Raw genomic sequence first — 18256 nt, forward strand, 5'->3', positions numbered from 1 at the left:
ACTTATTGAACTTGACACGTCTTGTAAATTTCCTCATCACACAGACACTGCTCCGTGCAGGTTGGTCACTGTGTGCAGCAACAACAGCGGTCTTAAAACATTGACAGGATATTACCACATCAGCTGCGGTTCATTGTGCGATTCCTGAAGGTGACATCACTGTCAAATTCACAGAAGAGGCTTCTTTCTTTTAATAGTTTAATAAAAATCCAAATTACAACCAAGGCTATTGACAAAGTATAAAAGTGGAAAAGACAACAGCCACTTCTCCTCTGTGGTCAATCACTACATAAAACAGACATTTGAGATCTCAGTGTTAAACATAAAGTTTCCAAGTAGTGAAAGGTCAGACTTTTCGTTTCCATTCATTTTCTCAACCCTGACATAAAAACGACTGTCAGGTCCAGTATGGACACTGAAACAGGTTTAACATGCTGTAATCATTCACCATCATCTTGCGTTCACTTCCTAATGCACTTTCAGTGGAGGTCAGTGGGGACGACATCTGCAGTCGTGATTCTGAACTAAAATATATTCAAAAGTCTATGTGAAGTCTGAATTCATCAAATCAAGTGGGTTTTTTCAAAAGTGACTGTTTTCAGTATAGAACTCCCTAAAAACAAAGTCTCTGAGTGTACATCCTGCCCCTGACTTGATTAAGATGACGTGACATTGACAACTCTGATGTAATGTCCCTCAAAGTCCACTTCACAGATTCAAATGAAATTAAAATGAAAAGACACCACCGATCAGGAGCAAGTGACGAGATCGGCGAGGTCACGAAATCCTGCAGAAGACGAAACTTGGAACCTAGATGCGAATCAGTCCGTGGTGGTGCGGCGGTACCAGAAGCGGGCCCTGAAGTCATCGCTGCAGGTCATGAAGCCGGGGTTGGTGGGCGAGTGGACGATGCAGCGCACAATGTTGTTGTGTCCCAGAGACAGCAGGTTTTTCCTCTCGGCCGTGCGAGAGTCCCAGCAGCACAGGCTGATGGTGCGTTCGTCCGGCAGCAACACATAGTCCTCCGTGTGGTTGAACACGCCCTGGGTGCGATGCATCTGACGGCCGCTCAAACCTGCACCTGTAACAGCAGACAGACAGACGAAACGTTTACAAGCAGGGTTCACCTGAAAGACCACACGACTGAAATCACAGAGCTGACTGCCAATTTTTAAACTGACCGTTTGTTAAGTGTGTGTTTTTGTTTTAGGTGTTTGTATAATGTACATGCATTCTGAAGTATTAGGTTTTATTTAGCTTGTTTGTGGCATTTCATTTTTTGACCGAATGCAGTCGTGGCAACCTCTGTAGCTCTTAACACGGGTGTCATCTCCTCGGTGAGCTCCACAGTTTGGGTGTCGCTTGATTTTGTAAAGGCACAATCAGAGAGAAAAGCTGTTGTAGTCCATCTCCATTCCAGCAGCAACATGGCCACATTTGAGATGGAAAGGATGTGAGATCCCATTTCAGACCCTTCACTCAGTATTAAGTCGAAAACTCTTTGGCAGTGATTGCAGTCCCAATATGACACAAAAAACTTTCCACACCTTGATTTGGAGATTTCCTGCCATTCTAGATCATCTGAATATACGATATGTACTGTATTGGTTTGCTCGTCTGCCTACGTGATCGAGGACTAGACCTTTAATATTATTTAATCTGAAGATTTTCTTTCAACACCTGTCTACATTGCTCAACACCCAGGACTCTTGGGATCTTGGGATCTTATTCTTTCCGCTCTCCAGCTGTCAGGTTGATTGGGGATAGACGGTGGACAGACATTTTTAGATCTCTGCAGTGTCACAGCAAATTTCTGAATAATTACCTTAAAGTGCTAGTTCACCTATTTTTTTAATCTATATATTTAGAAGAAGTTATTCACAGAAATTGAATATATTGTCCATAATTCTGTGTTCATATATGTACGGGCTCTGTACGGCAGGCAACTGTGGCACACAGACACCATCCGCATCAGAGGTCCAGACTTCATAGCGGGAGACAAGGAGGAAAACTAGTAATTTTGGCTAGCAAAAATTTGGCTGGTTAGCTTAAAAGTCAATTATGGACCCTGTTTAATATGTATAATCACCTGCAACAAAGAACCAATGTTTTTGGTCAACTTTGAATGAGTTAAATACTGTAACTACTACTTACTAGTAGTTACAGTTTCTAAGCCAAGAATAGACAAGTGCTGTTCTGGATTTAGTGAACAGTCTGTTATATCATTAACCAGACCAGGGCTGCAACTAACAATTATTTTCATTGTCGATTAAATTAAATTAAAACTGTAAAAAATGGTGATCGTGATTCCCAAACCATAAGATGATGTTTTGTTTTTATCCACACACCAAAGATATTCAGTTTTCTGTCATGGAGGAGCAAAGAAACCAGAAAATATTCACATTTAAGAAGCTGAAATCAACCAAGAAAACCTATTGTAGAGGAATGGATTGACATTATCTATGATATTTTTAAGATGAAAAGGATAACCTTCACTTTGAGACTGCAGCTGGAAATTTTTTGGGAAAGATGGATAGTGTATGTCATATCAATTCTACCATGATTCATCTAAAGTGAATTTCCTTTTTGTTTCCTTTCATATCCCCAATCATTTTGTTCTATTCAATTTTATTTAGTTCTTGATCTTATCTTATTTTATTTCAAATACTGTTATGTATATAATATAGTATGTATCAATGTCCAGTGAGTCCTTGCTCGCTTTTGTAATTGTTAACTGAGTCTGTGATACTTTGTTGAGGGCTACAAATGTAAATTTACAGATGGCCAAATGAGAAGAATGATATGTATTATAAAAGATGTTGGACCTAGAAAATTATAATAAAAATTTCAAAAAAGAAAGAAGCTGAAGCTTTTTTCCATTAAAACTACCAGAACCGCTAATCTAAAAAGTAGGCGATTAAGTAAGTAGTCGAATACTAATCGATTAACCATTGCAGCTCTAAACGGACATTAAGAATCTATAGAGATTCTATCAGACTGGAGTCATGTCAGTCTGTATGTTTTTTTTTTACACTGATCTACCACAACATAAATAGCTGTGGCTTCTTGATGAAGCATGAGCATTTTGTTCTATCACCTGAAACACAACATGTCATATATCACGACGAATGCATGGAGAAGAAAAAGTACCGACAGGAAACCACACTTGGAATTGCATGCTCAAATGACCTACATATGGATTGATATAACAGAAGCCATGATATATGAATACTAGGTTTGTCACAAATGTCAAACCTCGATACAATACTAGTATAAAAAAATTATACATGATACCAAGGTGAAAAGGAAAAAGTCCTAGGCACACAAATAATATTATTCATTTGTGTTCTTTTTTAAATTAACAGCTGGCATGACATACAACCCATGTACAGAAAAAGTAAAATACTGATCGCATACCAACATTATTGATAATATTTTAATGTTTCCCTGCCTTCAATGAATAATAATAACCTAAAAAAATAATAGTATAACTGTCACGGGCATTTCTCTGCATAATTGAGTACTTTTAGATTTAATAATTTAAGTACATTTTCCTATATGCATACAGCATTTACTTTTAACTGTACAAAACATAAGTTTTGTACTGTAGCGACCCTGACGGTCACTTTGGGGAGTGGGAGAGTGTTTGGGGGAGACGCTGGGATTTCCAGGTACTGGACTTTTGACAACCCTAATAGTTATTCAAATGTATATATATCCACTTTAAAAGTTTTAAGAGATGAAAAACAGCATTGTTTTACTTGGATTGCCTACATTAGCAAACTATTGCCCAAAGTGGGGTTATTACACCGATTATTCAAATGAAAACATTGACAGTTTTTCTGCGCTGGTAATTGTATTCCTCTTCAGGCAGGTGTTCAACAATATGCTCTAAGTGGTGGGTGATCTTACAAAATGGAAGCACTTCACTAACTGGCACTGCTCTCCACCATTCTCTTTACAAGCCATTGACCAACCCTTAAAGGGGCAGTAAGCGATTCTCAAGCAACACACGTTTTCTAAAAATGAGCAAATATTTCCTCACCTTTGCTCTAGTGTGTGCCCAGGCACACACCCCAAAAAATATATGGTGCGGACCCCACCAAGTGCTAGCAGGTGGCACTGCAACTCCGCAATTTCGGCCTTGTGGTTAGTGCGTCGGACTCCCATACAGAAGGTCACGGGTTCACGGCCCGGCCACAGCAGGAAAATCACAACAACAACAAAGAGAGAAACAAGCTTTCTCCAGAATCAATTACTGCCACTTAAATGTCAATTTAGTGATGACTGGTCAATATAATGAAAACTGTTCAAAATAGTGGCCTTAGCAAAGGTTATGAGGTCAGAAGGTCAACTTTTGAATTGCGTCATGTTGACTTCAGTCCTTATTCTCGTGTTATGAACCGACTTTTACATTTATAGCTTGTCAGACACTGCTTTTTTGCTGCTACAAGTGGAATCGCTGTTATCCATACTTGCTGGTGACATACTGCTGTCTGCAGACAAGACACCTCAACCTCCATCGTATTCTGTTCATCCAGGGGTATTTTTGCCTTCAGATGCATTTTTTCCATTTATTAATTTCACCTTCTGTATCTCCTCACTTTTGATTATTCTTGTCTCAACACACACTTTGATTATCATTATGTATGTGTATACAGTAGGGATGACAAAATATATCAAAATTCAATTTATTGCGATCCAAAAATTTTACGATCCATTCCGTAAACCAGAAAAGGATATCGCGATATTTCCTGGTATAACAAGATAATCTGGGATGACAACCAACAGAATATCCCTGTTGTAATTACACACTTTAGACAAAAGAGGGCGCAGTTGGCATTGTATAACACGGAGTCTACATTTGACGGTTAATTGCTGTTAACAATTTAACAGATTTAAAAATGTATTATCCAATCAACCAATTTCATTCGTGCATCATTTCTCTGCACCGTACATGCTGTGTAATTAACTATTATACCAGCAGAGGGTGTACTTCAACCAAACTACTAACATAACAGAAGAAGAGGTCAAAGTCCACGAAAACAATGTGAGGCAAGATGAAGCAGGGAAAGAGTTGTGCAGTGTTGGAGCATTTCACAGTAAAAGAAGACAATGCAATATATAAATACTGCAATGCTGTTTTCAAATTCAGCTCCAGCTAATCGTACCACGTGTTGTACGACCTGAAAATTCAGCACCCGACACTTGCAGTGCAAGGCGAAAGTGGAACGTCGTCCCCTCCCAACAAACCATCACATCTGTGTTAGCTAAAAGAAGCTGCAGTGGTACAGAGACAATAATGCAGAGGATTTGTTTTATGGTGCAAGAGGACATGATGGCGATAAACGCAGTGGACGGTGGGGGGTTGCGTGAGCTCCTGAACTACATTGAACCAGGCTAGGGATGAAACGGGTTAACAGTTTCATGATAAATTAAAGGGGGAATTCCTGGCGGTTAGTTCTACCGTTTCAAATTTTAATTAACATTAATACCAGAGTTGATGACCCTAGAAAAAACTGTCCAGCTTAGTTAGCAACAGTCTCCCAGACACAGGCGCAGCATGCAACGTGGGTTTGTTGTGGATCCAAGTCACGCTTGGGAGCCATTCTTTTTATTATTCAGGTGCTGAGAGTGATATGTTTTCGAGGTTCAGCGCAGAACTCACACTTTTAGTTTCCCCTCCTTCGCCCTAGAGCGAGACAGAGACGGTGGTAGAGCGATTACATAGTGAATGCAGAGAGGGAGTGGCGTCAGTGAGGACAGATAATTGAATCATATAAATAAAACTGTTTTGTTTTCTTTCAAATCTGATTATTTCATGGTGGTTATGTTATAAAGCATAATCAAACAGGCACGTCTGCAATAATAGGATTTTTTTGTGTATGCAATGCGCAGTAGGTCTCTTTCTCGTGCTTTTTTTCTTTTTCTAGAAAAAATTTAGCTGTTTTTCTTATAGTTTTATGTATCTTTTTGAACATATTCATCATATTTTGAAAATGCTGCGATAATACTGATAACCGTGATATTTTGGTCACTATAACCGTGATGTTAAATTTTCATACCGTTACAAACCAGGCTATTGTATCCAATCGAGTTGCAATTACAAGCCGAGAAGCGGTACAACGAAAAGACAGACTGGCTCAAGGCTCAGCTACTTTTAGACGATAAGGTGGCTTATAACAACTGACTTTGTAATTCATTGAATTTATTTCAAATGCGCTGCAAATGAATAATGTTTGAAAAGAATTTAAACTGAGAAAAAGACGTGTGTTTTCTATCATTTATTTATTGTTAATGATGAACATACTATTGATTATTAACCTGTTCAACTATCGTTTATAGAAACCCTAGTATACAGTATTTAGTAGCTTTTTTAGTTTTTCTTGCATCAGTTTGTATGCAACAGATGCTCACAATGTGGTACGTTTTAGATATAGGGTATCTATACTATGCTACTAAACCTAACCCTATTTCACTGTGTGGGAGGAATCGTTTCGTATCTGATTTTTTTTTTTTTTTTTTTAAAGCAACTGGAATATGTTTTTTTTGTTAAAGGCAGGAGCAGTCCGCCCACAAGTAAGATAGCATTAGCAGCAGAGCTAACATACTCCAACTGCTACTAGTCTGTTTTTTTGTCTTCTTTTTCAGATGCACCATTCAGTAGTTTTGTTTCATTATCAGTGTTTCCCCTACCATTGAATTGAGGGGGTGCCCCGCCCCTCCAATGGCAGCCCCCGCCCCCCCCGAAAAGTAAATTAATAAAAAATAAATAAAAATAAATGTATGGTCACTTTCCATATGTATCTTATTCCTCATTCCTGTGTAAAAGATTGTGGATGAAACGTGATTTGTGAAACCTAACTCTAACCCCCCGCCCCCCCAAACCAGTAAACCTAGGGTTTGCTCATAATCTGTAACATAGTAACTGATACTTTGCACTTCCATGTATCTATCATTTGTTCTGTGTTAAGATCAATTAAGTGATATATTCATCATGCTTTGTGACAGCCCATTACCCAGAGTGTTTGTCCTTCTAATTATTACTTTTGGTATGACAGTAGGCCTGTCACGGTAACTATTTGTTTGTCAGATGATATATTAGGCCAGAATTATTGCGATTAACGATATTATTGTCATTTTTTGCAACTGAATCATTTGAGCTTGAGCAGTGAATCACTGCACTCTTCTACACGATTTGTGTCGCTGCCAGTTTACTCCTTTTTTTTAGCAGAGGGTGGAGTTCATCAAAGCAGCAATAGTGGCAAAATGTGAACTTAAGTACTGCATGTTCAAGATCTTTACTTGAGGTACTTGTCACACTCCTGCAGGACATCGAACACTGTGCATTGCTCCACATCAATGTCATGCTGTTTGTCCAGATTCGATGTGCGACCAGACTTGCAGCTAATAAACCGCATTTACCGCAATTTGCTTTGTCGTCGTCAGACCTTTGACTGTTCGAGGCGGTGTGTTTCACTCTGTTGGTCAGACGTTAGCATGCATGCTAAGCGTTAGCTCATTTCAAAACACAGACGCAGGTACGTTGATGCGTGACATAGACAGTCAGGTCCTGGCAGATGAATAAAAACCTCCTGGCAGGAAGTCACCTCCTAACAGATAATCGATAAGCAAAACCGAAATTCAACTTTATCTCATGGGTACCCTGTAACACTACTCTGTCATCACTGTCCCTCTCCCTGCCTCTCCTCAGGGGCGTGTCGACCAAAGATTCTACAGCGCTCCGTCGTTATGTTTTGTCGTGTCAAAAAAAAAGCCCTCGCAGAGTCGTGTAATTGCGACAGAGGCATTCTGTCAACAAACACAATGCGATTATCGAGGTCAATAGAAATGATTGAGTTAATTTTCATGTATTGTATAATAAGTCGATAACGTAATTATCGCAACAGGCCTATATGACAGTATAATTTTCTGTCTCCTCTGTATTAAGTTCTTTCATGAAGACATTGGGAAATATATGTTACAATCATTATTTTCCAAACTTAGTTAATTTAAGTTGAATTTCATTATATTATTCATTGTTGTGCAAATTGCTTGGCAAGACGAATCAAGTGGCAAACTGAAGCCAAACTGAATCATATCAAACCAGCTTTGAAACACTAGCTCTGCTCAGACCTGGTATTAACAGTACATCCATCCTGAGAGAGTGAAGTGGTCAGATCGATCTTCATCAGTTCACATCAGCATTAGTGTGTGTTTCCTTTGAACACTATGATCAGATCTCACTTGCCCACAAATACACGTGTATCATTTCTGTTCAAAGACCACATTATGTTATCAATGTGGTCTATGATCAAATGTCAAATGGAGGGTTTTCAGACTTTTTCCAGACTCAAACTTTTTTTTTTTTCATACAATATTTGACATCCATATTATGTATAATATGTATGTATATAAATTAATATTATTATTTAAATACATCATTTTAAAATCCAACTATTAACATATTACATTCTGACTGTGTATGCTATTGCACTTGATACACAGAAAGTCACGGTTTCTCCAGAACTTTGATTGTGATGTATGTGCGGATTGATATTGAAATATTGATACTTCGACATTACCTGCTCTAGGTGTGTCGATATGGCGACGTTTATCACTGACTAGAGAGATTGGGACGGATCGTTAGTATTCTAAAACATTGGATTCACCTTAGTCTCGAAACACAAATATATTTCCATTTTCTTTCCATACTTATCCAGACCTGGAAATGACTTAAATCAAATTAAATACTTTTCCATACTGCGTAGGAACCCTGCAAATATGTCTTTGTCCCTCAATATGTCTTTGGTGCGTTCACAACTGTACTGAGCTGATCACCTGTGATCGGCTCACTCAAGACGGACTTTAATACCAGATCTGAAAAGGCTCACTTACTTACCAACACTTTCTATATCTAAAATCGTATTAATGGAACAATCTCACATACATCATCCTGTGCACTTCGTCCTAAGATTTTTTTAAATAATATAAATAAAAAGATATAAGTGATTTGATCCGCATGATCCATTAAGATCAGTTCTGACATAATGACAGCTCAATGGAAAACAAGTCATCTGTACCTGTGTACTTGACCAGCGTCCGGCCTGTGGAAATCTCCCAGAGCTTCACCACGGAGTCTTTGCCACTTGACAGGATGTATTTGGAGTTCTTGGAGAAGATGGCGGAGCAGACCTCAGCGCCATCATGGGCTTTGTCGAAGGTGATCACACAGCGATTGGAGACTCCATCCCACAGCTTGATGCTGCCGTCCTTGCTGCAGGTGACGTAGCTGTTGGCCGTGGGGTTGTAGCTGACGCCGCTTATGGTGTCCGTGTGCTGGTCCAGTGGGTTGCAGGACACGAAGCACTGGAAGGTGTTGACATCGTAGAGGCGAAGAGTGGGATGCTGCGTTCCCACCAGAAGGAAGTCACCTGATGGGTGGAAGGAGATCGAACGCAACATTTCTGCTTCCTTTTGGGACACAGATGATGACTGGATTAGAATTAAACTTTTGAGAATAGTTTTAGATTGCCAATTAAGACAATTTAAATGTTATCATTTTTGGTCTTGTTAACATTTGTTAAGCAACAAAACATCTTTATATCATATCACCATATTCTTTACAACATATTTTATTTACCCAAGCAAAAGACAAATGGTATAATCGAGAAATTCCGCAGACAAACTCTGACCTGTATATATTTAAACGCTCTTTTTGCTGAAGGCTTTGAGTAGTCAAACAGTTTGAGGGTGTAATCTCTTGAACCAGAAGCAAGAAGCTGTTCAGTCGGATGGAAGGCAAGACAGGTTACTTCATCAACGTGGTCGTACAGAGTCCGGATCACAGGGTGATTCTCCATGTTTTGCTGAGCCGTCTCATTCATCATCACCTGACGTATACAGAAACAGGAGGAAAAGCAAACGTGAGCCTGCTGACTTCAGAACATCCAATGTAACCCAAAAATCCAACCTGCCTCACCTCAATGGGCATGGCACTCTTGGCCAGCATGCGCTCGGTGTCTAGGATCTTGATGGAGGCATCAGCAGAGCCGGTGGCAATCAGCTGGCCATCGCGGCTGTAGGTGGCGACGCGGCAAGGACCCTTATGAGAAGTGACATAGCAGGTCTCATACTCTGATGCCTCTGGAGACATTGTCTGGACGTCCGCATCGAATTCCAGATCAATACCAACTCCAGGTGCTACTGTATCCGAGCGCCCAATGGCATACTGAACTGCACTGTCGTCGTTCTCCATCCCTGAAAGAGTTTAGGGAAAATGTGCACTCACAGTGTTAGCACAGATGATTTGCACAACGATCCTGGCGTGCATACCCAGTGCTAGACCAAAAATGATTTGGGGAATCAGTCCTGCACAGACTGGAACTCAGTACTTCATTCACCCATGGTAACCTACAGTCTCAAGTACATCACATGCTAATTTCAGAACATCCCATTGGCTGCTACTGTTCACCAGCCTGACACTAAGATGGCGGCGCGCACAAACACAGCAGCTTGGTGCTGCCTGAAACTACTGTGTTTTCTATGTTTTCTTATGGCCTGTCATGGACTCATAACATTGAATTGTTTTATGGTTTACATTGCCTACTGTTACTATATAGTATTGCTGCTGCTCACTGTTTGCACATCATATTGCACTTTATTGTTCTTAGCGATTTTATGTCATTTATTGTTGTAATTGTCTTTTATGCCTTGGGCACACTACATGATTGTCAAAGACTCTATGTTGACAGGTCAGAAACAGGAAGAAGTCTGAGTGGACGCTCTGTGTGTTGTGTGGACAGAGAGAAATAACTTGATGCGTTAATATGTGGTTCCGCATTAAAGCCAGCTGGAGGTTATGCTCATCATCTGTTGCAGTGAAAACGCACAACTTGAAAGAGAAAAGCCCCATATATAGTCTGAGTGATTTTTATTCTTCAGAAATATAAAAGACAGAGAATATGGGTGAAGAGTGTTGTTGTGCTACAGTTCTTCCCCCCGGGTGTCCAGATTGCTCACGCTGCAGGAGATGGTTTCCCTGCTGGTTCCCCGACTTGTCCAGATATTTAGCCTGCTAGATAATCTGAAATACGTTGGCGAGGCCTCGGTGAGTCATTTTGATTGCGTCGTTGGTAGTTCACACATAGCGATCGCGTGACGATTTGCGTTACCTGATTTAACACTGATTTTCCTCCATTTTGCTGCAACTCCGGGATTTGTCGGCGAGCTGAAAACCGGCCTTAAAATCGTGTAGTGTGAACTCGGCATTAACTGTCTAATGTTCTTTTGTTGTTATGCCTCAGGGAACTGCCACTCAAATTTCGTTATATTGATGTCTGACCCCTCAAAATAATGACAATAAAGCTACTTTGACATACAACAGCTGTAACAACTCCCACATTAAGTCTGTGAGACAACGTAAATAAGGTTAATTCAATTCAATCTAATTTTATTTGTATAGCGCCAAATCACAACATACATTGCCTCAGGGCACTTGTACGTGGTGAGGTCAATATTACAATATTTCAGGGGAAACCCAACAAATCCCACAATGAGCAAGCACTTGGCGAAGGTGGAGAAAAAAAATCTCTTTTAACAGGAATAAATCTCTGACAGAACCAGACTCGGTTGAGGGCGGTTGTAATTGTGTTGTTGTTATGATTATGTTATTAACTGTATCACAATAGCGAACATATTTTTCACACACATAAAGATGAAGACATGGAGACTGCAACACTTACCTATCTTTGCAAGCTGCATCAGCTGCTCAGAGGGCGACACTACACTCGGAGGTTTGACCTCGTTGATGAGACTGTTGGCGATGTTGGTGTATCCATCGTAGAGCAGCTGGCTGATGATGAGCCTGTACAGGTGCTGTCGGTCCTTCAGCGTCGGTTTGGGACGATACATGTTGGGTCACTGAGGCCAGAATCTGCACTGACAACTTGGCTGCTGTAAAAGAAGACACCGCATCAACAATGTATCTTCTAGCCGTGTTAACCGCTGTTACGTCAGCAGTGTTAATGCCGTGTTGCTAACATGGCTGACACGAGTTCACAACACACCGTTAGCTGTGACTGACTAAACAGCGAATGAATGGAACTTGTGCTTAGCACTGGTGCTAACACCGCTAGCTATGTTGCTACAGTTGAGACGGAGGAAACACAGCCGCTAGTCAGACGCAGGTTAAAACCTCGCGTGGCGCAGTGCGTGCGCCCTACAGAAACGCCGTTGCGTGCTACTTAACAGCAGCAGGTACAATAATATTCCTCATTTTTCACATGAAACCATAAACATATCTACCCCCGTCCAAAGTTCGAATGGCGCTCCCGGACGAAAGCAAAACGTGCGTTACGCTGTACGTAATTTGCGTCCTACGTCACAGGGAGAAGGCGCCTTTGAAATGCGTCATTGGGGCGCGAACCTATGGAGAGGACGCTGGTAACAGTTCATCCGATGTGGTCAGATGTCCTTGAGTTTATCCAATCTCAATACATGACAGATTTCTCTTTTTGCTTGAAGAATGTTTGTCTTTGGTGTAGTGGAGCCTAAGACAGAGAAGGAAGGAAAGTATTTTATAACAATTTTTTTTTATTTCTGCTTGCTAAATATCATGTCTACAAATGTAAGTTCAGGGGCTGTAAACCATTCTTTCCTGTGTTGAAATCAATGAATATTTGGACTCCATAAAATATTCAAAGATCTTTGAAGCTCTGAAGACTGTGCAATTATATTCAACACTTGTGACCCCACATGACTGATGTTGAAACTCTTCTAGTAAAGGGTTTTCTTATTGATTAGCCTTGCTGGACTTTGTTGATTCCCTGGGGTATGAATTGTATATTATTCATTTATTTTGTTGTCGTTGTTTGTATGCATCTTTGTGTTATATGAATGTGCAAATGTCATGTATAAACTTATTGACAAAAAACACAATTCAACTGATGGAGAAAGTGACAGACGAACTGATAGATGGATTAATCAGGAAACTAATACCAGTTGGTTTTGAGCAATTCCTACAGGAGGCGGTCGATTTTGATCTGACTGTAATGACGAAGCTTGAGCTAACTCAGCAAGCAGAGTTTCAAGACTCTGTTGACAGGATGGTTAGGACCAAGTTTGTTACTGGGGCTGACACAGGAATCCAGGGGAGGTCATGGACTGTTTGGACCAACCTCCACAACAGATTATCTTTCCTAATCCTCAGAAACATGATGAGTTATAAGGCGGAAATTACACAAGGCAGACCCCATATGCACAGTTGCCATGTATCGGGACCTCAGCCTGCTCAGAGTGGTACAAGCAACACCGCTTGTCACAGATCCCTAACATGGGTCAGGGTCTTCGGAAACATCCCTATAATGGGCACAGACACAGAGATTCTGCTTTTTACAGCTGCATCACTTCTCTCAGTACTCTCAGCTCTGCGCTGGTCCGCATAAGATCACCTCAGGAAATGATCTGGTCTGCCACAGAGGAAGTTGTACTGCTTTGCCATGCTGGTGCAGAGATGGGCAATCGTGGTCTTGACTTCATAAAGCTTGTCTAATCTCATCTGTGCTCGGTGGACACCGCATATCAACCAAAACACCCTACTAAACAAGGGACCACTCCCGTGCAGATCCTGGACCATGGCTGCGTTTCCTTAGAGGTACAACATTCCCTCGTTCACTTCCCCTCAGCACTTGCCCTCGGGGAATCCCCGCCGTTCCATTTTTCTGAAAAACTGTGAACTTGGTGAAATCGACCCCTCGGAGGGCTGAGGGAGCAAGTGGAGAACAGTGGTCGCTCGAGAGGTGGATATCACCCAAAATGCATTGCAGTTATCCATTTGGTGCAAGAGAATACATCCATTGGTAGGTGGCAGTAATGCCCGTAAAACTCCACGATTGTTCACCACTAAGGAGAACAATACGCATTAATTGAGCAATTTTTCATAAACTTTTATAGCTCTGCCTGTGTTGATGTTGCATGGCTTGAAAAAAAAAACATTTTAATAGCTAATTGTTTTCCCATTGTTATAGGGTCGGATGAGGAGACTGAGACAACAAGGCTCTTTTTACAGGGAACGCAATGCTTCCAAACTGGCCTGGGAGTGAGTTTTCATTTAGACAATATAAATTATATGATTGTTATGGATTTCAAGATGATTTTCACAAACAGGAGTTTCTGAATCAAAGACAGATGCAGCTATATATTACAATATATGCAGACGTATATTGCAATCATTCATAGAAAACACGTTTGTAATGAGTCTAAAGGTATTTCTGATTGTTTGAAAGAAGCAGTATAGCGCTAAGCCTACAACTGGCGGTCGAGCCATGATAGTTTGGGGTGAAAGTGAACATGGGCAGGTGCGTTCCATTTCAGTCCCCCCGCTTCCCCCCCCACCCAATTTCCCTCTGCTCTCCGGAGGGTGTGACGTGTTGTGTTACGTAATTCCAAGGGCTGAGGGGAAGTGAAGGAGGGCACGTTGAACCACTAATGAAACGCAGCCTAAGTCCTTGAGATGATGCCGGGTCCAAATGCATATTTCACTTTTTTTTTCAACTAATTAACAAATATTACAACCTAACTGTGTGTTAGTCAGATATTAAATGTGTTAATTTTTAACGATGTCACCAGCTCTGATTTTACCACATGAATAATTTATATTTATGTGAATTAAACTTTTTTTTACCCCTGATATGTAAGCCTGCACTCATGACCCAGCAGAGGGTGCACAAGTACAGTCTCTCAAAGACACAAGGGGCACGTGTTTTAATCTCAGCTTTGCTGATATAATAGCAGTTTTAGCTTTACTTTTTGTACACTGTTTGGCAGCAGCTAGTAGTGCACAATGTGATAGGTAATGGTGCTGAAGGCGAAAGCGGGGCATGAGACTTCCATTCTTCATACACTGACAGGGTACAAGGGAACATGAAAATGGATATAGGCCTCCAGCATTTTACACCCACCCACACACTCAATCTCTCAGTTGTCACTTCCTGAAATGTGGCATAAAGGAGACACAACTGAAGTGTAATACAAACAGATGGATGATAGTGGCTGAACCCAAAAGAGAGATTAGCCTGTTCAAATGATACAACTTTCCTTTTTAATTTGATGCACAAAATTACAGCATGGGACCCATTCATACACTAATGCAGTAAACAGGATATTTCCCTTGGGCACTTTCAATCCAGAGCTACAAGTAGAATTAGCTCGTCCGTGGCAGTGTGAAGAGCAAGGTCCTCAAATAACGAATGCTGATATTAGCTCTGTTTTAGCATTTTAGTAAGAAATGCTTTGTTACTACTGAGCTCAGAATTAGTGGTGTAGGTCAGCAAGAGTCAGACAGTTCCACTCAGTGGCTAAAACATAAATTCAGCTTCATACACATGGATGAATGGCTTTAACAGCTACACAAAAAAAGTATGTCTCGTCTAACAACATGTGAGCACTGCTGACTGTTTCGGTGAAGACGTTTGGACAAATTGATTTAGGCTGCACACATACTACAATTTAAGAACATTTCATCTCACTCAAACATGAATATGCCTGAAACTATGCTCCAATCATTCAGGACTGAGAGCTATGTAAAGACAGTAGAAAACATGCGTCGTAGGAGGTGTCTTGTTACCATGTCAACACAAACCATGCTCTAGGCAGACCAGGCTGCAGTTGCCTTGGAGACCAGCAAGAGTCTGTAGCAGTGAAATGATTTTAAAACTATTTGTTTTCTTTCAGCAGATCTTCTGAGAATTGCACGGCTGTTCCAAAAAATGATGTAGAAATGATGTAGAGCCATGGAATTTTTTTTTATTTATTAACTTAAAAACAAAAACAGAGTGGAGCTAGAGCTGAACCTTGTATTATTAGTCCCACTAATCAGAGTGAAGATTCCTGCAATTTGCAAATCCCCAAAACTAATACTTTCAATCTACTAATACTAATAACACGTTATTTTTTCACAGTGAGAGGAGGGGGAGAGGACACAAATATAATGGTTGAATGCACTTATTATAAGTCGCTTTGGACAAAAGTGTCTGCTAAATGAATGTAACGTAATGTAATATAACCACAGCAGCAGGCATTCCAGTGGGATTACACCATAGGTTACCTGACTTGAAATTAGAGAAAGAGCAGTGAACAGTGATCCTGTCCACATAAAGCATGACTGAAAATAGGTCTAAAATGCAAATGTGTGTTCAGTGAGTCAGACTACTTATCAAATGTGGCAAATGGTGTAAGAGTAGCTTAATAATGTTGTGTCTTAGAACGTGATGAGAAAACCTGAACTACGCAGTTCACAGGTTTATTATTGGGACAAAAGCAACAAAACTGCAGCGTATTACTTCTTCACCAACTTTCTGTTGTCCGATAAAATATCCTTCACCATCTTCTTTGCCTTTTGATTAAAGGTCAAACAACTGGATTAATATGTCTATGGATATTCTCATTCATCCAGGTCATAGTAATCCTAGGGCATTGAATCAGGAGCTACTGAAGCACAAACTTTGAGATACGAGGATTCTTATGGTTTCAGACCAGGACAGGTTCTGAAATACTATGAGAGATGAGACAAGAAATCCAGCTTCAGTTAATATTCATGTTGAAAAATTTAGGTGTAAATCATTAATTAATCATTAATGTGTTTTAGTGATACATGTTGCAAGTAGCAGAAGCTGACTTGTGGCTGCCCACAACTGAGTTTTTTTTCTTTTGACACATATGAGACACCATTTTACATGGGACACATGTACTAAGTATTTGACTTGTAACTCTGTGAATTGTAACGTGTAAATAAAATCACTTTGCCTTCCACTTCACATTTAATGTGTTTTTACTGTGTCACTGTCAACAAAGTATTCAGATGATTGAATTTAAAGATCCTGATAAAGATTAAATGAATTATTTGACACTGTAAAGGTCAGTGTATAATATATGTTGGGGCACAGTAAGAAATCACTAATAAAGATCTGTTTTCATTCAGATTAAAGATAATTCTCCTTTTCATGTGGTAAAACTTGAAATTTTTTGATAAAAATCTTAAGCAAGAGGTTCAATTCAATTCAATTTTATTTGTATAGCGCCATATCACAACAAGGTTGAGCCCCCTCCCCCTTTTTAACCTGTAATAAAACCTCCATGTTTTCACTGACTGACTGTGTGAGCCAGGTTAACTAGCGTTGCCATAGTAACCCCGAGAACTGACACAAAGACCTGTCAGCCAATCAGACATGAGTATTTCCATCCTGTTCACCCTCTCTGATTTGTCTTTTCTCTGTTAGGGTTAGGGTTAGGGGTTAGGGTTAGGGTTAGGGTTAGGGTTAGGGGTTAGGGTTAGGGTTAGGGTTAGGGGTTAGGGGTTAGGGGTTAGGGTTAATACAATATCAGGTTCTTCTGATATTGTATTCAGAGCTGTCCAGAAAGGTACAGAATGGTGTTTCGAATGTGGTGTTGTCACTTTCATGTAATGCAATGTTTATGTGGACAAATGTCTGTAAGAAATAGAAACAATATATCCCATAGAATCAGAATCAAACAAAAAAAACTGGACGTGTATGAATGTAACACTGGGGCCAAATTGAACTCTACTTTCTCACAGAAATTGTCCGTATGTACTGGGTTTCTGCTTCCAAAAGTAACACACTTTTCTTCACAACTTAGCCCATAATGTATTCTGTGAAATAAATAAACATTTTTGCTCATCCAAACCAGCAACAGTAAATGCAGCTGTGAAAAAACAAATGAGACATTATGATTAAAAAATAAAAGCAACTATATTAGTGTAAGCATGTGCAGTGTGAACTGGTGTGCACCAGTACAATTATACACAGTGTAATGGGGGCTGTTGGAGGTGGGAAATTCATTCCAGCCATTCAAGCTCATCCATTTGTTCTCTGCCTGAGAGAGTGAGAGTAGCTCTCATGCAGCCAAGCAGCCACATCAACATTAGATTTGCTGCGCCCTTATTTATGTGGGTGTATGAAATACAGTGTGTGGGAGGAAACAGGTGCATATGTTTAAGTGAGCCACAAGTCAGGTGCTGGCTCAAACTGATGGTAAAGCCAGAAATTCAGCCAACGTGACTGTTGAAGGTAAGCCTGCTCTGTCACTGCACTTTGTTTGCCAGGAAGCCACTGCAAACATTACGTGTGAGCCTTCAGTCCTTCCATATGTGCTATGCGCCTCTGTGCCCTTCCACTCCTGCTGATCACTTTGTGAAATCTTTGTTTTCAACTTGTCCTCCGGAAGTCTTTGTTTCACA

General features: G+C 40.3%; 1 protein-coding gene across 3 annotated transcripts; it reads right to left on the reverse strand.

The window, feature by feature from the left end:
* Nucleotides 1-184: 184 nt before the first annotated feature.
* On the reverse strand, nt 185-12447 carry cstf1 (cleavage stimulation factor, 3' pre-RNA, subunit 1). Of its 3 annotated transcripts, none has more exons than XM_035630768.2 (6): nt 12307-12447; nt 11745-11955; nt 9983-10260; nt 9696-9893; nt 9084-9474; nt 185-1081 (listed from the first exon to the last, which is right to left on the reverse strand). In XM_035630768.2, exons 2-6 carry the CDS (start codon nt 11911-11913, stop codon nt 822-824), a joined length of 1296 nt encoding a protein of 431 aa, XP_035486661.1. In that variant the 5' UTR covers nt 11914-11955; nt 12307-12447; the 3' UTR covers nt 185-821. The 3 variants fall into 3 exon arrangements, with proteins under 3 accessions (XP_035486661.1, XP_035486663.1, XP_035486662.1); XM_035630770.2 differs by having other exon boundaries at nt 11745-11952; nt 12307-12386; XM_035630769.2 differs by lacking the exon at nt 12307-12447 and adding an exon at nt 12069-12300.
* Between the last annotated feature and the right edge of the window lie 5809 nt (nt 12448-18256).

The sequence above is a fragment of the Scophthalmus maximus genome, chromosome 6, assembly GCF_022379125.1.
Source record: "Scophthalmus maximus strain ysfricsl-2021 chromosome 6, ASM2237912v1, whole genome shotgun sequence".
NCBI lineage: Eukaryota > Metazoa > Chordata > Actinopteri > Pleuronectiformes > Scophthalmidae > Scophthalmus > Scophthalmus maximus.